This window comes from Saccopteryx leptura, chromosome 3, assembly GCF_036850995.1.
Source record: "Saccopteryx leptura isolate mSacLep1 chromosome 3, mSacLep1_pri_phased_curated, whole genome shotgun sequence".
Taxonomy (NCBI): domain Eukaryota; kingdom Metazoa; phylum Chordata; class Mammalia; order Chiroptera; family Emballonuridae; genus Saccopteryx; species Saccopteryx leptura.
In genome coordinates, this window is record NC_089505.1 from 64,040,385 (window position 1) to 64,063,307 (window position 22,923).

Genomic DNA, 22,923 nt, shown 5'->3' on the forward strand with positions numbered 1-22,923 from the left:
GTCCGCCCATAGAAGGCCACCTCTTGTGCTCATCCACTCTAGTCACGCCTTCTCCCACCCGGTGTAGCACCTACTTCTGTCCTTGCGGATCTAGCTCCATGCCCGGCTTCCTCAATTCCCTGAGCCTTGAGTAGTGACTGTTGTAGGCAGGGTGTGGGTCCTGGAGACTTCATTTGCCCCTGGAAAGGTTTTGCCAAGGGGAGTTGGCGAGGTACATCCTGCGCTGCGGCCATATGACTCTCTGGGCCTGGGGGGAGGGCGGGGGTTAGGCAGTAGCTGTAAAAATCACGGACCCAGAGACCTCTGCTCACCCCACCCTCTTTATCTGTAAGTGATCTGTCTCTCACGAAGATCTCCAGGGACCAAAAACAGCTCTTCTGGTGGGGAGAAAGAGCCGCGGGCATCTGGTGATGTGAGGATACCCCTCAGCAAAGACCGCTTGTCTGCCACCTTCATCCTCAAAATTCCACCTAATCTCTGGGCTCTCTAGTAAGAGTGAAAGGATTCCTTTGCTTTGTTTGTTTAAAGAGGAGTGGTCAGAATGGGTAGGCAGTTTCTCTCCTTGCTTCTATTTTTATTTTATTTTATTTTATTTTTTAAATATTTTATTTGTTGATTTTTTTTTTTTAGAGAGAGAGGAGTGAGAGAGAGAGAGAGAAGGGGGAGGAGCAGGAAGCATCAACTCCCATATGTGCCTTGACCAGGCAAGCCCAAGATTTAGAACCAGCGACCTCAGTGTTCCAGGTCGATGCTTTATCCCACTGAGCCACCACAGGTCAGGCCCCCCTTGCTTCTAATATACAAAACTTAAGAAGATAAAGAAAATAAAGAGAAAACAAAACTTCATCTCCTAAAATCAACAAATAGACTACACATAAATATCACTCAGAAGGACCCAGAGTGCGTCCTGCCTCACTAAGTAAAGAGAGAGGGGAAGAGGTCGGCTCAGATAAGGGTAAGGGGGGGAGCTTCTGGGTGTATGTGTGTGTTTTGTTGTTTTCTCTTTCTCTCTCTGTGGTCTCTGTCCATTTCTGTCTCTGCATGTCTCTCATGTCTCTTTCTCAATCTCTCTGTCATCTCTGGATTTTTGGCCATGTCCCCTTCTCAGCCCTCTAAACCTAAGGGCTAAAGACTGTTAACCTTTCTCTTCATCAATTCAGGACTCATCAATTCCCATTCTTTCCATCCTGAAAGAAGTTAGGAAGGCTTCTCCTCCTTCCTCTTCCTTGTGTTCGTGATGGTGGAACCAAACTATGAATGTCTCCTGTTTTAGACCCACACTGCACTGTTGTCTTAAGCCACTGAGATGTCAGCATTTATTTGTTATAGCTGCTAATACCACCTTACCTAATACCACACCCAATGTACATTCCCATACACACTCCAACACTAAAATTCCCAAACCTTTGACTTACATCCACCTCCAACTTGCATTAGTACTAAATCAGAACCCTAACCCAACCCACATTCTTTTTTAAAAAATGTCAGATGTCATATTCCCTTTTATTTAGGAACCCTGCACCTTTTTCTTTTGATCCAGTCACATAGCCTTTCTTCAACTTATTTAAAAAAATATTTACCTAAAATATAGTTGTAATTTTTGAATAACAAAAAAATATAACGTCAGTCAGTAGAGATCTGGGATACTGGGTGTGGTATAACAATTTTCATCATTTCTCTGCAAATGCTGCTGCAGTTATTGGTGTCCATATGCTTCTTCTTGCTGAAGCTGTCAATTCTTCAATCTCAGCATTTAATCAATGTATTACTCATTCCATTGCTTCTTGGCTTTTATTAGCATCTAAAGATATTGTACCTGCCGTCAGCTCTTTGAGATAACTACTGAGACTGACTCTTTTCACAGTGATTACGACCTCTTGAGTCAAAACAGTTTTTTCTGGGTCCCGAGGATGTGGTCTGTATGTAAGTCATCTACTGAAACTATATTTATAAATGAAATATTAGTGGATTTCAGTTCCATTGTTTTTCTCTACAGGATCAACTACAGAATGTTCATTCTTGCACATATGTTTTGGTTCTTGCCGCACCAATAAGAGATTTCACAATGGAAGGCAGTCCCCCTTCTGTGCTGGGAAGTCTATGACTGCACGACTTTCCAGAGGGATCTATCTATATGTCTGCCCAGTACATCAACTCCAACCATGCCTGGGGTCATATGGTTTGAGGATTTCTACACTGCAGCTGCTGTACCAGTTTCCCATGGGTGGTCAAAGATGTTCTCCAGAGTCCAGATCTTCATGGCGTCAGCGGCCTGCGTGTTGTCCGGTGGCACAAAGAGGCCACACAGACCCCACCCTGTTTCCAAGCCACACTAACCCACTTTCTGAGAAAACCTGGGTCAACACTTAAAGGTAATCCTACCCTAGTCCTCATTTAACTCTACCTTTGGCCTAACCTGACTCTGACCTCAGCTATAACCCTAGCCCTATTTCTATTACAAACTTAACTCTGACTTTGTCCTGAACCCCAACACTGTCCTTAATCCTAAACCTATGATTTATTCTTAGCTATGATTCTAATATTGGCCTAATTCTATCCCTAACGACCCTGGCCCTTAACTGTAAATCTGATGATTATGGTATACTCTGATCTTAAACCTTAACCCTGCTCCTTACCAGAGATTCACCTTGACCTTGATCCCAGAGATAAACTTAATCCAGTCCTAGGTCCAAACACAACCCTGATTTTAGCCATAATCCTAGCCTTGTGATTCTAGCCATAACCAGTGTCTTAACTTTATGCCTAATGTTTACCCTTACCCTATATAACCATGACCATAACACTAATTGTCATCTTTACCTGAATCTTTTTTTATAAATTTACCTTTTTAAGTGACTTAAAAAAAAAAAGATTTTACTTATTGATTTTAGAGAGAAGAGAGAGAGAACAGGGAGGAGTGGGAAGCATTAACGTGTAGTATTTCCTTCTCATACGTGCTTTGACTGGGCAAGCCTGGGGTTTTGAACCAGAGACCTCAGCACTCCAGGTCAATCTTTATCTACTGTGACACCATGGGTCAGGCTTTACCTAAATCTTAACCCTTTCTTCAACCCCAAACCAAACTCTGGTGATACTGATTGTTACTGATTCTTAGCCTTAGCCAGATTAATTTTTAAATCCCAACTGGAACCAAACTCCAGCCCTAAGAGCTTTCTGTGACTGGAAGTCATCCCTGATTCTACTCTGTCTTTCACGCCCCATATCCAGTCTGCCAGCAACCGCCGTCAGTGCTATCTTCAAATTCTGTCCGTATCCAGCCTTTCCTCTCCATCTCCACAGCCACCACCACCTTCTTTCTGGACTTCTGCAGTCATCCTCTCACTGGGCTCCCTGTTTTAGCCCCCATCCCCTACAGCAGGGGTAGTCAACCTTTTTATACCTACCGCCCACTTTTGTATCTCTGCTAGTAGTAAAATTTCCTAACCGCCTACCGGTTTGTAACTTTACTTTATAAAATTTATAAAGCAGAGTTACAGCAAGTTAAAGCATATAATAATAATTACTTACCAAGTACTTTATGTCAGATTTTTGCTGTTTGGCAGAATAAATCTTTATAAAACAACTTACTATAGTTAAATCTATCCTTTTATTTATACTTGCGTTGCTCCGCCACTGCCCACCATGAAAGCTGGAACGCCCACTAGTGGGTGGTAGGGCCCAGGTTGACTACCACTGCCCTACAGGCTGCCCTCCATACAACAGAGTGATCCTGTTAAAATCTGACTCAGCTCACGACTCCCTGATCCAAACCCTCCCATGGCTTCCATCTCACTAGATGTAAAAAATCAAAGCCTCACATTGGCCTCCAAGACCCTAAATAATATGGCCCCCTTTGTCTCCCCTCTGACCTAATTTCCTCCCATCCTCCCCTTGCTCATTTTGTTCCAGCCATTCTTGCTTTCTTGCTATTCCACATATACTCTAGGCACAGTCGACTCCAGGGCCTTTTTTCACTTGCCTAAATGCTCTTTCCCGGGATATCTGCATTCTCCCTCTCACCTTTCCTTCAGGTCTTCACTCACATGTCACATATTCAGTAAAGCCTGTTCACTGTATTGAAAATTACAGCTCCCCTCTCTTCCAGCACTATCTCCCTTCTCTGTCTCATTTTTCTTCATGACATGTATTATCATCTGTGTAGTGTATAATTTACTTACTTAGCTTGTTAATTGTCTGTTTCCCTCAGTAGAGCATATGTTCATAACGATAGGGAAATTTGTTGTCTCTTTTGTTTCCTAGTATCTAGAAGATTGCTTGGCAAAGTATCAGGGGCACATAGTAAATATTTTTGGAATGAACATGTACTTCCGGAGAAGGACGGAGCTCCATTTCCCTGCAGTTCTAAAGTCACTAGATACCGGAAGAACAGTGAAGAGGGGAGGAGGTTGAGGTAGCCACAGCTTCCAGGAGAGCAGATTGAGTTGTCAGTGACATATGACTGATGAGGGTTTGGCTCTGTTCTCAAGCTCCTGTGGCCACACCAGCTCCGGCCAGGAATTAACCAGCCTCTTTGGTTCACGTTGCCTACCTGGAGGGGCTGAATTTTCCTGCCGGCAAGGAGAGCAGCTGAGAAATGCCAAAGTCTGGGTCCTCTTCCTGGCTTGTCTGTGGAATCAGGGACACCCATACCTTCCCTTCCTTGCAGCTCTGAGCCTCAGTGTGAAGGCTGAGAGGGAGACTCCCCTCCATGCTAGAGGTGGACCTGGGGATAGGGGTGAGGGTAAAGCAGGGAGGCTGAGGGGCTTGGCACTGACCAGTCAGCGATGAAGAAAGAGGGCCGGATAAAGCTATAGAGCTGAAGGACTGAAATAAAACTGGACAGGGAAAAAGAGGCAAAAAACAAAACAAAACAAAAACAGACAAAGAGAAGGACTGAAAGTGAGAAACACATGAACATAGAAGGATGAATGTAGAGCACAGGGAATATGGTTAATAATAGTATAATAATTATGTATGGTGTCAGATGGGTACTAGACTTAAGAGAAGACCGTTTCATTAAGTTATATAAACGTCTAACCACTATGTTGTACATACACCTGAAACTAATATAATATTGAATGTCAATTGTAATTGAAAATTGTACGTATAAAATTGAATGTCAGCCCTGGCCGGTTGGCTTAGCGGTAGAGCATCGGCCTGGCGTGCGGGGGACCTGGGTTCGATTCCCGGCCAGGGCACATAGGAGAAGCGCCCATTTGCTTCTCCACCCCCCCCCCTTCCTCTCTGTCTCTCTCTTCCCCTCCCGCAGCCAAGGCTCCATTGGAGCAAAGATGGCCCGGGCGCTGGGGATGGCTCCTTGGCCTCTGCCCCAGGCGCTAGAGTGGCCCTGGTCGCGACAGAGCGACGCTCCGGAGGGGCAGAGCATCGCCCCCTGGTGGGCAGAGCGTCGCCCCTGGTGGGCGTGCCGGGTGGATCCCGGTCGGGCGCATGCGGGAGTCTGTCTCTCCCGGTTTCCAGCTTCAGAAAAATACAAAAAATAAAAAATAAAAATTGAATGTCAACTGTAATAAAAATTTTTTGAAAGACAATGAGAGTGCATGCAATAATGGGGAGAAAATGGACCCCCGCAACATTTATTCCACTTTGCATCTATAATATTTAACGCTCTTACTGCACAAATTGCAAGGGTCTACAAACTAAAACTACATTTCCCATGATGCCTTGTGGCCGGGGAGGTTCCCCCAATCAGATGCCTTTGTGAGAAGTTTGAATTTCTTTTCTTTTTTAAAATTCACTTTAGAGAGGAGAGAGGGAGAGAGAGAGAGAAGCGGGGGATGGGGAGGAGCAGGAAGCATCAATTCCCATATGTCCTTTAACCAGGCAAACCCAGAGTTTCGAACGGGTGACCTCAGAATTCCAGGTTGACGCTTTATCCACTGTGCCAGCACAGGTCAGGCTTGAATTTCTAAAGAGATGTGGGAAGACAGGCAGGCGCTTGGCCGTCGTCCTGCCACCATAGATCCCAGCGATCCTGTGTGGTCACAGATCCTGCGCTGGCTTTCTGGTCGTGTAAGGGAGCAGGGAGCGTTTCCTGGGCGGCCTTTTCTGGGCAGTGGATTTGGGAGTTCCCTGTAGGCTCAACCTGGAGTCTATGGCTTCTGACGGGCTTTGTGCCCCTTATTAAGTCCTTTTCTCCTTTTATTGGCTCAAGTGGATTCTGTTTGCTGCCCCTGAGCAATAATGGGTACACAGGCATGGAGAAAGAGATGCAGAGGGGCAGAGACAGGGAAAGCAATTCAGAGAGACACACAGAGACCCCACCTCTAGCAGAGACAAAAAGAGACAGAATTGAGGCATATAAAGGGATGAAATTGTGGTGGGGGAGTGATGGAAGAAAGAAGTTTTGGTGAGACGGACACCCAGAGAAATACTAAAGGTAAACTGAGGCAGAGAAGAGCGCTAGAAGAGGCAAGGGCAGGAGGCCAGAAACAGTGACGGAGACCTCCCCAGATTGCTGGAGTGGCTGTGTTTGAAGAGGAACCTTTAGAGACTAGTCTCCAGCAGGTGTGGCAGTTGGAAGCAGGAGGAAGGAGGGAAGTTGGAGAGGCCCCTGACTTGCTGGAATCACCAAGGACCTGTCCGCTGATGGAGCATTCTGGCGGAATGTCTCTTTTTTCCAGCCCCAAGCATCAACAGCCTGACTGAGAATGGATGTAGTGTCCCTGAATGCATTCCCTGTCTCTCACTTTCCCCACAGGCCTGCCCCTGAAGTCCCAGCTTCCACTTGGTGACTTGGGAAGGGTTGAGAAGGGTGACCAACCACTTTTGATATCTGAGGCAGATTCCCGAGGGTAGAGGAAAACTGAGGCATGAAGGGGAGTGGAGGGAACGGATACAGGGTCTCCAAGAAAGGGCCTTAGGGACAAAGCTAGGGAGAGTGAGGCAGAGAGAGGGGAGACAGGGCAGAGAAAGGAGGCTCAGGGACAGAGAGAGGGGCAGTGGGCAAGGCATGCCCCATTTAGGATTCCAGATAGTGGACTAGAATGGCCTGGCTCCTCTAACTAGTTCTCCTGGCTTTGTTGCTGTCCCTCTGATCTTTGTTCTGCACCTAGGGTTGCCAGATAAAATAAAGAATAACTACTTACATTTGAATTTTAGATTTTTTTTCCCTCTGAAGTGAGAAGTGGGGAGGCAAAGAGACTCCTGTATGTGCCCAACAGGGCTCCACCCGGCATGCCCACTAGGGGGCGATGCTCTGCCCATCGGGGGTGTTGCTCCGTTGCAACCAGGGCCATTCTAGCACCTGAGGCAGAGGCCATGGAGCCATCCTCAGCGCTCAGGCCAACTTTGCTCCAATGGAGCCTTGGCTGTGGGAGGGGAAGAGAGACAGAGAGAGAGAAAGTAGAGGGGGAGGCCCAGAATCGAACCCGGGACCTCCACATGCTGGGCCAATGCTCTACCACTGAGCCAAGCAGCCAGGGCCTGGATTTTAGATATTTTAATGTAAGTATGGCCCCAGTATTGCATATACTTAGATATACTTAGACTTAAGAAAATTACTCATTTTTTAAAATCTGAAATCTCACTGGATGTACTTTATTTTTATTTGCTAAATTTGGCAACCCCCCTCTCCATCTCTGTTCTCTTTCCACCTTTTTTCGATTTTTTGTTTGTGCTTGTCTTTCCTTCTGCCAGTTCACCTCTGCCTTCTCTGTTCTCTTAATGACCTTGCTCCAATATGCAATGGCTTCTCAGAACCATCCCTGAGCCTTCATACCCCCAACCAGGCCCCCTCTTCTCTCCATCTTCTCAGCCCAGCTCTGTGTCTAGGACCATCTTTCTCCTCTGGAAACCTCTTCTGTCTTCTTTCTTTATCTGTCTTCTTATTGAGGCCCCATACCTCTGCAATTCTCTGTCCTCCATCTCCCCGCCCCTACCACCAGGGAAGGTTTGGGGGCTTTGGGGGAATTAGGAATCCCCCAGTACTCACCTGCATCCTGACCTCATGTCCTTTCCTTTTGATCTCTTGAGCCAGAGAGGTCGTGAGAGTTTCCAATGTCACATAGCAGAACAGAAACTAAACTCCACCCTCTCCCCCAAATGCCTGCCGACTTCCCAGTTTCCTAGTGGAAAACGGTTCTACTTTTCTCAAAAATGGCCTGACTTGGTGATATTTCTGAATACCGGGCAATACTTGAGGGTCACAGGCGAGGACCAGAGGTGCCTGTATGGCACATTTTTGAACATCTACTATGTGCTAAGCATTGGGGATATGGCTTGCAGGCTGTTAACATGAGACCAGTGACTTCTCGTGTTTGAGGCCATGTCCCTAGGCCTAGGCCTAAGAACATAGTAGGTGCTCGGTAAATGCCTGTTGAATGAACGGATAAATGAGTGAACGAATGAAAAAAACATACCCCAAGCAGTTAAGGACTCCTTTCCATCTCTACCCTTCTTGTCTTTATCCCCATCACTGTCTCCTGTTCTGTCCTAGCCTGCCTCCCTTTTCCTCCCACCCCTCCTCTCTTGGTTTGTTTCTCTAGAATCATGTTAATTTTTCAGCTGGAGGGTTTATCTCCAGTGACCGCTATCTGCTGAGCATCTCCTGTGTGTCAGGTACTGAGGCAGTGATTCGGTTGTGGAATCCTTCTGGAATATTCCAGAAGCTAAGTACAGCTTTGTTGGGTGTTTGTTTTCCAAATGTAGAGACAAAGATCTGGAAAGAAACAAGGTGCCCTGGTTACATCAGAACCAGTGCATCTGACCTGACCCTAAACACGTCTCTTTTTGCCTCCATCTCCAGCGCTATCTTTCCTCCTGCTGGCCCATCATCCCGTCAAGCACCATCTCTGACACCTCCAAAAATGTAAGGAGATTAGTATTAAACACTTACCACAGGGGTTGCGAATTCAAATGCCTCCAGGGACCAGGCACATAACACAAGCCTTCTGCCTTGGATGAGGGGCAGTGACAGCCCCACTCATCCAATTACGGCCAGGTGGCAGTCACCACCCCGAGATCTGATTTCTCAAGAGAAACTGAAAAGCTGCATTTGCAGAAGTCTCACAAGGTTTAAATGCTGGCCTCAAATTCACACAAACACTGTCCAGGCCAAACAAGATTATGTGTGCACCAGACATGCCTGGTGGCCGATGGCTTGCAGGCCTGAATTAATTATAGTTCCATGTGCCAGGTTCTGTGCTAAGGAAGAATTTCCAGATTCCAGTAGAAGAGGCAGAGATATTTGGGTCTGTGTTGTTAATTGCTTTATCTCCTGAACCTAGAACACTGCCTTACCCGTAATAGGTGCTTAATAATTTAAATGAGTGGTGTATTAAATCCTAGGATAAGCCATAAAAATAATAAATATCTCCATTTTGCAGATGGGGAAATGGAGGCGCACAGGGGCAAAGTCCCAGGGTTACATAGCAGCACTGGGACTTGAACTCAGATCTCAACTAACTCCCAAACCTTAACACTAGGCTTTCCTGACTCTACTTGGGTTGTGCATTTGCCATGCTTTACGTGGGGATGTGCGTGTGTCCGGGAGCATGTTGTGGGGCTGTGTGCCAAGGATGTGCGTAGTGGTGGTGTCTACCCTCCTGACTGGACATTGAGGCCTGAAACTAAACCTGGAGCACCTGGTCCCCTGAGACATACTTGCTCTGGGTGCTCATCCAGTCCAGAGTAACAGTCCTCCCCTCCCCTCCTTCCCCCTTCTGGGCCCATCCTCAGGGGTCCCCCCACCCTCCTCCCCTAGATGCCCAGAGCCCTGGGGGAAAGGGGGGAAGAATTTAGGATGAGGGTGGAGGTGTGGGGAGGAGAAAGAGGGAAGGGGATGGGTTAAGAAGGAGTGTGTGATGTCAAGCAAAAAAGACAACATTAGACACAGATGCTGAGATGGCGTTTATCGCGGCAAAAAAAGGTGAAGTCGCCGAGGAAGAGGGGGTGGGGGAGGGGGTGTGGTGGGGGCCGGGGTGGGGGCCATGGAAGCTAATACATGGTGCACTAGGTCACACGACGGACACTGGGGGTGGGTGGGTGGGTGGGGTGGGCGTGGCCCAGGCATGGCAATGGGGGGAAGGGGAGAGGAGAGGACAGTGGGCCCCAGCCAGGAGCTTCTGGAGGTGGGAGGGTGGGGGGAGGTGGGCTGCGTCTCTGGTTGCAGAGGATGGAAGGAATCAGTTAGAGGGGGTTGAATGGAGCCGCTGGAGGCATGGCCACATGGTGGATGGTCTGGGCCTAAGAAATGGAATGGGGTAGCAGGCATGGGGCCAGCCCTGAGTTTGGGCCCTTAATGTAAGGATTGGGGATACCCAAGGGACCTTAAAGGTCCTCCAGTCCCCCCTATTTTCCAAGGCAGAGAGCAAGCTTGGGAGAGGCTGGCTTAAGGTCCTAATAAGGATTTAGCAATCAGTTTTCCAGCCTTACCCCACCCCCATTCTTCTACCCTGTCTGTCCCGAACAGAGAAGGGGGAGAGATTCTAATGCCTCTGACTCCACTATTATCTCACGAAGGCTCATCAGGGAACCTGGAGGACGAACCCATTTCATAGATGGGAAAAACTGAGTCGTCCTGTTCGACTACACCTTTCCATACCTCTCCCACCTCCCTGCCAGGGGATCTGTGTACCCCATCCCTCTAGGGCTAATACTGATAATCTTGAAATCCTTAGCAATGGGGGGCGGGTGAGGGGGCACACCTTGGGATTCTCCCAAATCATACCGGGATGTGGGCCATGCCTCCAGTGGCCTGAGATGCCAACATAGAAAATAAAAATGACTCCCCACGTCCCCTGGCTCAAACCCAGTACAAAAGTGACTATTTACAATGAAGGGGTGGGGAGCAGCAGGGCACAGAAAGGCGTGGGGCCAGAGTGCGTTCTCCACTTGGGGGAGGCCACGCCCCTGGCCCCGCCTTCGAAAGGGACAAAGCCAGACAGATATTTATAAAGGGTCTCTATCCCCAGGACGGGGAGGACCCTAGCGGTAAGGAATGGGGTGCGGGTGGGGAGGCATGGGCTGTGGGAGGAGATGGAGAAAAGGTAGCGACTGTCCCTCGCCTCCCCCCTTCCCCCCCGCCGGACACACAGTTTTCCGTGGGATGAACACAGAAAAGGTTAATCAAAAAGTTCGATGAGCGAGTCTGACTGTCGAGTGGGGCGGGCTGGAGCAATGAGGCCGCAGGTCCCGGTGGCCGGTGGTGATGGAGTCACTTAGAAAATGAGAGGTTGGTGGTTTTGGGGGTGGGGTAGGGGGGAAAGAGGAGGTAAGGAAGGGTGATTAGGCAGTCCCCCCAATTATCTCGGGGAGACAAGAGTATCCTGGACTGTCTGAGAAGGGGTGAAAACCAGCAGCCTTCACCACCCTCACTCCCCACAGAGACTCTCCCCACCTACCTCCCTGCCACCCAGCACAGTGACCGACCTGACACGCACCAGCAGCGGCGCCACGGAGAAGTCCCCTCCACCGTGGCGTCCAGACAGCTGACAGAGGTGGAGAGGGATCGCGATAGTAGGGCTGGCTGTCGCGACTCCACAAGAGTTGTAGGCCAGTGTCCCTGAACAGGAGCATCGCGATCCCGTTCTCTGCATCGTTACACCCAGTTCAGGCTTTCGCGACAGCCGAAAGGGGTTCCAGACTGCGGGGCAGACGCGAGTGAACAGCGAAGGCCTGCCTGGCTGTCCCAATAGGTGTGCACCCAATCAGCAGCCTGGACGCCCAAACCACCACTGTCATCACCACTCCGGATGAATACTTTTTTCCACCGCTCCGTCTCTCACAACCTCTAATCCTGGTCTTAAAAGAGCAATAAGTCAATTCAGGGGAATCCTCTCACTTTCCAAAAAGTAGGCCACCAATCAGAAACGAAATAGGGAGGGTGTGGGATGGAGGACCAAGCAGGAGAAACAGATCCAGGAGATACAGAGGGGCTTGTGGGTTACGAAGGGGAGAAAAAAATACCACTCACAGGAAAGTGGTACCATATTGTTCCAAGTACAGGTCCCCAACCATCTATAAATCGACTCTTAAATTCTAATTGTGATACATGTATCCCCACCTACGAGTCCAGGGCAGGTGTCAGGGCAGATAAAGATGGCACAGTCTTTGCCTTCTCATCCCTAAGAATTATTGCAGTGAAGCCCCCTTGACCACGCAGAGATGGCTGGGACAGGGCAGAAGGTGGCTGGGGCAGGTTGGCTCAGAGCCTGCCTGGATGGGGATGAAGGAGGTGAATTTGGCACATTGAACCCCGTCTTCTCATATAAGTGCTTTGAGGTCGTTCTCTGGAGCCCAGCTGGCACCATTCCTTGGGCCAGCAGAGGAGAGCTGAGCTTGTCTCCCCTCCCCCCAGTTTCTACAGATTTGCCCCAAGGAGGCAAGTGGGGTTCTCCCAGCTGGTGGAATTTGGGGAATCCAAATGGTTAGAGGGGGGTAGCTGAAGGGGAGTTTTTTTCTGTCTTTTTTTTTTTTTTCTTATAAAGATTCTAAGAAAAACTCAGGGTGGGAGGGTGAGGAAGGGGGACCAATTTAGCTAAGTGTCCACATACTTTTTCAATGCCTCTAGGGGCCTCCTCAAAAAGAAATGGTCCCATTTCTGCCCCCTCCCACCTGAGGTTCCCTCCCCCCCAGAGCGGCTCAGTTCCAAGGAAGTTTGGCACTTTTTTTTAATCAATGGGGAAATGGGGTGGGGGTGTTGAGAGTGAGGAACGGGGGAAGACAGACACAGACAAAGATAGAGACAGGACAGGTAACATTGGGAGCCACAGGTAGAGGAAGTAGAAAGCCATAGGAAGCCAGAGAAAAGAGAGGGAAACATTGGGAGGAAGTGTTGAAAGCTGGAGGGCAAATGGAAAGGAACCAGGAGACAATTCAATGCAGCAAACACTTATTAAGCACCTAATGGGTGCCGAAGAGCAGGGTGCAAGGAGGCCACTCAGAGTCTCTGAGATTTGATTGGCTAACGGGGGGAGGGGGAAGGTGATGGGTTTTCAATGATCCCCATCTCTGACCTTACATCTGCGTCCCCTCTGGGCAAACTGCAGCACAAAAGATTGAGGTCAGATTGCAAAGGGACTTTCAGGAGATGGGGAAGATGGTAGAATGACTTCCAGGGTGAAATGGGGAAAGGTGGGTGGTTCTCCACTCCCCAACATGGTGAGTGAACTAGCTCACTGAGCTAGCAAGCTACTTGTCAGATAACCCTGGCTGGCGGGGTAGGGGTCCCCAAGAAATGTGAATAGGGAGGGGACTGTCACACAGATACCCCAAGGGAACACTTTTCAGGAGGCCCAGCCCCCAGAGACTTGTCTGTAGGAGAGGAATACTGGGTAAATAAATGGGTACAGAAAGCATCTGATAAGCAGAGGGCAGTTGAGGATGCAAATGATATGCAAATGAGCATTTTCAAATCCCAGCTCCCCACTCCCAGACCTTACTTTACCTCTCCTTGGCTCCTTCCCCTCCTCCTGAGGGCCTGGGGGTGGGAGTTGTAGGGGGGAGATTCCAGCTAGATACTGCAACACCCACATGTGGGTGGAGATACTGTGAAATACTGTAAGGTCTTTTTGACAGGTGGAGAGGAGCAATGGCCCACAGGGCCACCTCCACCTCAGGAGCCCCCAACTGCAAAAGATATGTACAAAGTTACATCAAGAATTGTTTTGGCACTCAGATCTCCATCTGGATTCAGTCTGGAGACTAGGGGTGGGTGGGGGCAGCAGCAATGGGAGGTAGGGGTGGGGAAATGGGCCTGCCCCACCCTGGAGATGGAGAGGGCATAGAAAAAGTTACCCTAGTGCCCAAGCTATAGCCTCCCATCAGGTGGGAAGGCTAGGGTGGGAAATTCAGTGCAAGGTACCTTGAAGGCTATTGCTTTCTAGGGATTTTCACATTTTGATTTGGGGGTGGCTCTCTAGAAAGGGGGAGGGGTCTCCCAGGCTTTAAGGGTGGGAATTGTCTCTGGCTTTTCTTCCCTCCTTTTTTTGGGAGAAAGATGAGAAGATTGGATTCCCTCCTCTAAAGCCATGGAGAAGAGAAGGGTCTGGAAGACCTCGGGAGGGGACAAATGGGGGAGAGGGTGGGCATGGGATGCCCCTCCCCCAGAGATGCTGATGATGGAACCAGGGCCCTGAGGGCCCTGCTTTGGGTTGGAGGAAGTGGAGGTGGTCTCAGAGGGGGAGGGGGAGATGGATGGGGGTAGAGGTGAGTCTCAACTATCCCAAGTCTATAGGGTGGTCAGGTCCTAAAATCTCAGCCTGCCAACAAAGCCTTAGAGCTGACCACAGCCACGGCGCTCAGGGAGCCACTCCCAAACTACAGGGCTGCCCGGCTTGGCTGAGTCCATCAGAACATTCTAGCTCTTCAGAGCCCATGGTGAGAGCACCAAAACATTCTGATTCATCAGATACCACCAAAGTGCTCCAGCTCACTGAAAACCACAAGCCAATCTAATAATCCATTAGACCACATGAAGCATTCTGGCCAAGGCTCACTGAACTCTACAATGGGCCACACTGGCCTGACAGAGCCACCACATATTTGGCTCACTAGACTCAATGAAACAAAGCCACGCAGACACAGCATGCACACAAAAGGTGGGGGTGGGAATGGGGGTCTTTAACAGTTTTCACTAGCTCCATCTCCCACCCTTCCCTGCCAGGTGAGTTCACAGACTTGGTGTGTTTGAATGGAGGTGACCCTGACAATATTGGGTCTTTTTCCTTTGAGTCCTTTAGATTAGATCCAAGTCTACCCTCTACTCTCCTCCTAGGAAGACCCCCAGGCCAAGACCCACCAAAGAGGGGTATGGGTGAAGAAAGAGGGTCAGTAACTGGCCATAGCCCAATATAGGAAGTGCATGCTTCACCCCAATGACATCACAGGAAGTACCCTGGAAACACCACAGGAAGTACATGCCCCCATGATATCATTAAAGTAACTGTCAAGGAAGGCTCACTGAGACATCATAGGAAGTACCTGTCTCTTCTACCATCACAGGAAGTGCCCTCTGGGCAACTACTTCCTGTGACATCATAAGGAACGCCAGAAGCGCCCCAGAAAGTATTTGATTCAGTAACATCACAACAGGGACCTTCATTCCCATTACTTTAGGAAAAGCCATAGGAGAAGCCACAGGCAGTTGCTCCAGCCTTTCATAAGAGTCTTGCCCACTGGATTGGCCCAGTCTGAGAGCCAGCCTCATTCCCAGCAGCAACCCCACCCCCATACAACCTGACAACAAAAGAATTAAAAGTCCCACCTAGGAGAGGTGACTGTAGTGGGGGGAGGGTAGCTGAGACAATCTGGGAACGCTGGGGTCCCTCCTCCAAATGTTCCGTTGCAGCCCAGACTCCTGCTACCTCTCCTCCCATTACATCCCTCGACCTGGAACTGAAAGTAGGAGAGGTGGGGTGTTGTTCTGGAGAGGCCCCTCATTCTAGGTCACCCAGAGGCTCCCTCCCCTCCTCCCATATGGAAACAAAAACTTATAAAGGGGGAAAAAAGTCCTTACAGAAAAAAAAGGAGGGAAAGAAAGAGAAAATAACGCTTTGTTTTCTATTAAAATCAACAAAATGCAATATATACAGATATCACACAGACCTGGGCCCTGGGAGAGGAGAGTCAGGCCCAGCCAAGCATGGAGAGGAGGGGAGGAGGGGTCAGTTCAGGGCCAGGGAGGGAGCTTCTGGGCTCCATCCCCAGCCATCTCTCAATCCTGCCTATGACTACCAGAAGGGAGGGGGTGCAGTCAGACCTACCCCAGTCCCAATCCCAGGAGGAGCAGGACTACACGGAGCTGAGGTCAAGAGTTGGGGAGGAGGAGGAGGAAAAGAAGGAAGAGGAGGAGAAGGGACAGGGAGAAGGGTGGGAGCACACACCACAGGCCTCATCCCACTTTCTGGGGGTTTGAGGCCCTCACTCCCTGCTCGTAGGTGACCCGCTGGCTGATGAGGTATTGAGCGGCTTGCGTGGCCGCAGGGCTGCCCGTGATGGTGACCCGCCGGTTCCGCGTGCCTGGCAGGAACTCGCCCTTCTTGGAGATCTGGATTCGGGCGCCTGTCAGCTCCTGGTACTCCACCAACGTCTTGCCCCCCTTGCCCAGGATGGCTCCCACTAGGTTCTCAGGCACCGCAATCTCCACTAGCTCCTTGGCACTCTCCGCTGCCAACTTTTCTGCCGTCAGGAAGCCACCAGCTGCCCCGGCCGCTGCCGCAGCAGCCACCAGCGGGCCACCCCCTCCGCCTGCCCCACCACCCGCCCCGGCCCCGAGGTAGCCATTGGCGGCTGCGGCCAACGCAAAGGACCCCAGGGCTCCGGGTGGCGGGGGTGGAGGTGGGGCAGCCCCTCCGGCTGGCCCCGCCCCTGCCTCACCCGCGTAGGATGCTAGGAGGTTGGCAGCGGCAGCGGCGGCAGGGTTGGCACCGGCAGCCACGGCAGCCAGGACCCCGGAGGCTGCAGCCGAGTTGAGGCCCAGGCCAAGGGAGTTGGTGTTGTAGCCGTAACTGGCCAGCGTGTTAAGCGCCGTGCTGATGGCCAGCAGGTCGGTGCCTGAGAAGGCAGGCAGGGCAGCAGGAAAGGCACCCACGCCGGCCAACCCCGCAGGGCCCAGCAGGCCGGAGGCGGCAGCAGCGGAGGCGGCGGCTGCAGCAGGCAGCACGTCAGCCGGGCTGGCATACGGTGAGCCGGTGGGGTTGGAGTTGGCCACGGGGCCAGCCACGTTGGCGTAGCTGATGTTGAGGCAGCTGCTGCTCTGGGGGTCTTCCTGTACCTTCTGCACGATGGCGCTCACGGCCTTGTGCACCTGCTCAGGTTCACCGCTGACTGTCACCACGCGCTCCTGCAGGTTGATGCCCTCTGGCTTCTGGGACAGCTGCACCCAGGCACCCGATTGTTCCATCACAGCTTTCACTGTGGCACCCCCCTTGCCGATGATCAAGCCTGCCGTGCTGTTGGGGACGATCAGCTTGGCCTGCGAGGGGAGAGAGAGGGTGGAGCTTTAGGGTGGTAATCACAGACTGAACAGTAATGTTAGTGTCATTCTCAGCCCTGCTTTCAAGTGTCCCAAATCGGGCCCCCTTGAGATGCACCAGTATACTCCTACTGGTTGTGAAAAGTATTGGAATAAAAAGAATCATAATTTTTCCATACTTGTTGGTTAAAAAAGAGCTAATATTCCAAGTCCCCTGGGTAGCTTCTCAGCCACCCTGTGCCCTGCCCCTAGCACCCCGGAGGACCTCTCTTCCATCTTGCATCTTAAAGACTGAATGGCTGTCCTAGTGGGGGCCCTCCAGGACTCTGCTCCAAGCTTGTCATGGTGGCCATGCCCTTCTACATTAAGTCTTCTGAGCCCCAGAAAAGGCAGCATTAGTTTCACTTTACTGATGAGCCACTTGAGGCCTAAGAGGTGAAGGGACTTGCCCCAGGTCACCCAGATAGTGAAGGGGCTGAAATTCAGTATCATGGATTTCTGCCCTATTGTATTTCCCACCTGCTTAACCTCCTTCTTGCTGCTATGGGCTTAATTGTTCCTCCCCTCACCCCCAATTCATCCGTGAAGTCCTATCCATCAGTTCCTCAGTGACCGTATTTAGAAAAAGGGCCTTTAAAGAGGTGATTAAGGCTAAGTGAGGTCATTAGCAGGGTCCTAATCCAACTTGATGTCCTTATAGGAAGAGGATATTAGGATATAAACACACAGAGAGGAAAGACCATGGGAAGACACAGAAAGAAGACAGCCATTGACAAGCCAACGAGAGAGGACTCAGAAGAAACCAACCCTGCCAACCCTTGATCTCAGACCTCTGGTCTCCAGAATTGTAAGAAAATGAATTTCTGTCCTGTAAGCCATCAAGTTTGCGGTGCTTTGTCATGGCAGCCCTAGCAATCCAATACAGTTGTCTTACCTGTAAAATGAGGACAGCAAAAACCACATGTCTGAGAAGGTAAGGAGAAAACTGGTCACTTACACATGGTGGTCCCCTCTTCTAGGTGGCAAAGCAGCCCATCCTTTGCAGTCACGAAATTGATCAATCTAAATTCCAGTATTTCAAAATTAAATGTCTCCTTTCACGTCTCCAAGAGGATTTCTACATATAAATTCCTTCTTTTCAATCTTTCCCACATCCCTTCAGAACTGTGGATTCTAGCCCCTGAAGCTCTCACCTCTGCCTCTTCTCTCCGCCCCAAGCCAGATGTTGCGGGTATTTGGGAAAATGGAGGGAACAGTTTTGGTTGTTGCAATGACTAGGGGTAGATATGGGCATTCAGTGGGAAGGTCACAGATGTTTGCACCATTGTGTAAGAGGCAGTTCCTCAAGACAAGGAACCATTCCTAGTCCTGTATGACTTTTGACATTCATGTTGTGAAAAGTCTGTTTCTAAATTTCTGAGCTCAGCACTAAACACCATGATACATGTAAGTGCCAAGTATTTTCTTGCACATTTTTTTTTTCCTGAAGCTGGAAATGGGGAGGCAATCAGACAGTCTCCCGCATATGCCCGACCAGGATCCACCTGGCATGCCCACCAGGGGGCGATGCTCTGCCCATCTAGGGCGTCGCTCTGTTGCAACCAGAGCCATTCTAGAGCCTGAGGCAGAGGCCAACTTTGCTCCAATGGAGCCTTGGCTGTGGGAGGAGAATAGAGGGAGAGGAAGGAGAGGGGGAGGGGTGGAGAAGCAGATAGGCGCTTCTCCCGTGTGCCCTGGCTGGAAATCGAACCCGGGACTCCTGCATACCAGGCCGACGCTCTACCACTGAGCAAACCGGCCAGGGCCTTCTTGCACAGTTTTTAGATCTATTAAAATGTCCAGAAATGCAAGCCTCAGTAAATCAAGGCAAGACTGTACTTTGTTTTGTTCCAAACTCTACCAAGAGTCCTTTATCATTTTATTTTTTTTAATTTTAAGTTTTAAAAAATTTTAAACATTTATTTATTGATTTTTAGTGAGAGGAAGGGAGAGAGAGAGAGACAGAAACATCGGTCTGTCCCTGTGTGTGTCCTGACTGGGGATCGAGCCAGCAACCTCTGTACATTGGGACGATGCTCTAACCAGCTGAGCTATCCAGCAAGAGCACATAGTCTTGTATCATTTTAGAAAACAGTAACATCAGCAGTAATAACACTTGTATCATCTAAGTTTCCAATATTACCCTCTGGGTCACTGCGTTTGTCGCTGTCTCACTCACTTATGCTATGTTAGGTTTGAGCAGCTGACTATTTCATTATTTTTTCTACTGTGGTCCTGGCTGAGCATCTACATATTAAAATTCATCTGATTTTTATAACAAAACACCTTACTTTTTTTTTTTAAGTATGAGGAGGGAAGATAGTGAGACAGACTTCCACATGTGTCCCAACTGAGATCCACCCAGCTACTCCTGTCTAGGGCTGCTGCTTGAATCAACTGAGCTATTTTTAGTGCCTGGGCTGATGCTCAGACCAATCAAGCCACTTGCTGAGGAGGGGAAAAGGCAGAGAAGAGGAAGAGGGAGGGGAAGAGAAGCAGATGGTTGCTTCTTTTGTGTACCCTGACTAGGAATCAAACCCCAGACATTCATATGCCAGGTCAACGCTCTGTTCACTGAGACAACCAGCCAGGCCCAAATCATCTTACTTTTATTTCTCCTTTATTTAAAAAGTCTAATGGGGACCTGGCCGGTTAGCTCAGTCGGTTAAGAGCATCCTCCTGAAACAAGGTAGCAGGTTCGACCCCCCCCCGTCAGGGTACACATGGGAAGCAGCCAATGAGTGCACTACTGAGTGGAACAACAAATAAATGCTTCCCTTCTCCCTTTTTTCTCTCTCCCTTCCTCTCTCTGTCTTTCTGAAAATGAAAAAGAAATTAAGTCTTGGCCTTATAGTTTGGTCAGTTGGAGCCTCATTCCAGAGCAGAAGTTGTCAATTCAATTTCCCGCAACGCACATACAGGAGCAGCTCTATGTTCCATCTCTCTTTCCCTGCCAATCTCTCTCTCTCAAAAAAAATAGTCGAATGGGATAACTTGACTGGTAGTGGCACAGTGGATACTGTTGACCTGGGACACTGCAGTCCCAGGTTCGAAACTCCGAGGTCACCAGCTTGAGCACGGGCTCATTGGCTTGAGCGCAGGCTCACCATCTTGAGCACAGGGTTGCTGGCTTGACCGTAGGATCACCAACATAACCCGATGGTCACTGGCTTGAGCCCAAAGGTTGCTGGCTCGAAGCCCAAGGTCGCTGGCTTAAGCAAGGGGTCACTGGCTCTGCTGGAGCGCCCTACATAAGGCATATATAAGAAACAATCAATGAACAACTAACGTGCTGCAACTACGTGTTGATGCTTCTCATCTCACTCCCTTCCTGTCTCTCTCTCTCAAACAAAAAAATAAAAAGTCTAATGGGATAAAGAAAATGTTCACCCATACAATATAATATTATTTGGCCCTGGCCGGTTGGCTCAGCGGTAGAGCGTCGGCCTAGCGTGCGGAGGACCCGGGTTCGATTCCCGGCCAGGGCACACAGGAGAAGCGCCCATTTGCTTCTCCACCCCTCCGCCGCGCTTTCCTCTCTGTCTCTCTCTTCCCCTCCCGCAGCCAAGGCTCCATTGGAGCAAAGATGGCCCGGGCGCTGGGGATGGCTCCTTGGCCTCTGCCTCAGGCGCTAGAGTGGCTCTGGTCGCAACATGGCGACGCCCAGGATGGGCAGAGCATCGCCCCTGGTGGGCGTGCCGGGTGGATCCCGGTCGGGCGCATGCGGGAGTCTGTCTGACTGTCTCTCCCTGTTTCCAAGCTTCAGAAAAATGAAAAAAGAAAAAAAAAAAAAAAAAAAAGAAACAATATAATATTATTTGGCAATCAATTTAAATGAATGAAGTATTAATATATGCCACAATAATGGATGAACATAGAAAACATGGTGTGTGAACGAAGCCAGGCACAAAAGACCACATGTTGTATAATTCCATTTATATGAATGTTGAGAACAAGGAAATCTATAGAGACAGAAAGGAGATTAGCAATGGCTTAGGGCTGGGGAGTGTGAGCTGGGGAGATTGAGGGGTGATAGCTAAGGGGATCAAGATTTCTTTTTGAGGAAATGAAATGTTCTAAAATTGGTCGTGGTGATGGGTGCACAACTCCATATAATAAAATTACTGAACTGCACTTCAAACAGGTGAATACTATGTATGTGAATTCTATCTGAATAAAATTGTTGAAGAATCTTACATATTTACTTTTGTTTCATATCTATATTTATATATAATTTCAGAGAGTAAGGTAGGCATGGGAAATATTTGTACAAGAAAGAGGTCATTGGGTCCAACAAGGCTCTGTTCCCTGTTGATCTCTCTGACTTCAACTCTTCCTTCCCTCCCCCTTGCTGACTCCACTGCAGACACACCAGACTCCCTGTTGTTCCTCTAAATTGCCAAGCTCAGTCCAGACTCAGGACCTTTGCACCTGCTGTTCCCTCACCTGAAACATTCTTTTCCAGAAAAGGAGGCTCACATCTCCCTTCATTCAGGTCTTGGCACAAATGCACCTGCTCAGAGAGGCCTTTCCTGACCACCCAACTATCAAAACCTGTTTATTTGCCCATTTTTTGCCCCCATTACGGACACCTCAAGACTCATATCCAACTGTTAACCTCATAGCTCTATATAATGTTGAACGGACACTCCTAACTTAAAGTTCAAAACGGAACTTCTCCTCTTTCTCCCCAAACTTGTTCCTGCTATGATGTTCCTCATTTCAGTACACAGAAAATGCATCCTTTCATTACAGAGGCCCAAGACTAGGCATCCTCTCTTTCCCTCACACTCAACATCCAATCAGCAATGCTGTTGGCTCTACCTTAAAAAAAAATAGTCTATCCTAAACTATTATAGATCTAAGGAGACTAATCAGCTAAAACAACCAAATGCAATGCATGAACACTGACTGAATCTTAGATAGAAAAATACATACTTTTTTGTTTCTGGGTTTTGGCACCAAAAAGAAAAATATGTACTCTGTTGGTATAAAAGATAGTTTGGGGCAATTAGAATATAGACTTTTTGTTAAACAATAGCATGGAATTAGTATTAATTTTTGTAGGTATGATAATAGTAATATAATAATATAGAAGACTGCCTTTGTTCTTGAGAGATATATGCTAAGTATTTAAGGGTGAAGAGGAACGAAGTCTATAACTTATTTTCAAATGGGTCAGCAACAAACAAACAAAAAACCAACTTTGTATGTGTGTGTGTGTGTGTAGAGAGATAAAGCAAATGTTAACAACTTTTGAATCTAAGTACAGTGTATAGAGAGTTTATTGTACTGCTCTTTAAATATTTTCAAAATAAAAAAGTCAGGAGAAAAAAATATGCTAATATTCCCTTTCTTTCTTCTCTGCTTGATTTTTCTTCATGGCACTCTTCACTCTCTGATATTCTATATATTTTATTTACTCATTTATTTTCATCTAACTAGTTTTTATTTAATTTTTATTTATTATTTTTATCTAATTCACTGGGGTGACATTGGTTAACAAAATTATATAAATTTCAGGTGTACAGTTCTATAATACATCATCTGTATATCGCATTGTGTGTTCACCATTTCAAGTCAAGTCTCCATATATATATATATAATTTTCTTGAGAAGCAGCAACTCTTAGTTCCTTCACTTCAGTTGCTTATTGACTGCTTCTCATACATGTCTTAACCAGGGGGCTCTAGAGCGCTTGCTAAGCCAATGACCTCTTGCTCAAGCCAGCGACTTTGGGCTTCAAGCCAGCAGCCTTGGGCTCAAGCCAGCGACCTTGAGATTCATGCCAGCAACCTTTGGGCTCAAGCCAGCAACCTTGGGATCATGTTGATGATTCTGTGCTCTAGCCCGCAACCTAGGGGTTTTGAGCCGGGGCCCTCATCATCCCAGGCCGATGCTCAATCCACTGTGCTACCACTAGTTAGACAGTCTCCTTATATATTTTACTT

General features: G+C 48.7%; 1 protein-coding gene and 1 pseudogene across 1 annotated transcript in view; both read right to left on the minus strand.

The window, feature by feature from the left end:
- Window positions 1-1,670: 1,670 nt before the first annotated feature.
- On the minus strand, window positions 1,671-2,415 carry LOC136399039 (PRELI domain containing protein 3B-like; annotated as a pseudogene).
- A 9,319-nt stretch (window positions 2,416-11,734) lies between these two features.
- NOVA2 (NOVA alternative splicing regulator 2) overlaps window positions 11,735-22,923 on the minus strand; it is a 30,911-nt gene continuing 19,722 nt past the window's right edge. Inside the window, exon 4 of the mRNA XM_066373809.1 lies at window positions 11,735-16,933. Coding sequence (XP_066229906.1) covers window positions 15,851-16,933 — 1,083 coding nt within the window. The 3' untranslated portion in view covers window positions 11,735-15,850. The remainder of the gene's footprint in view (window positions 16,934-22,923) is intronic.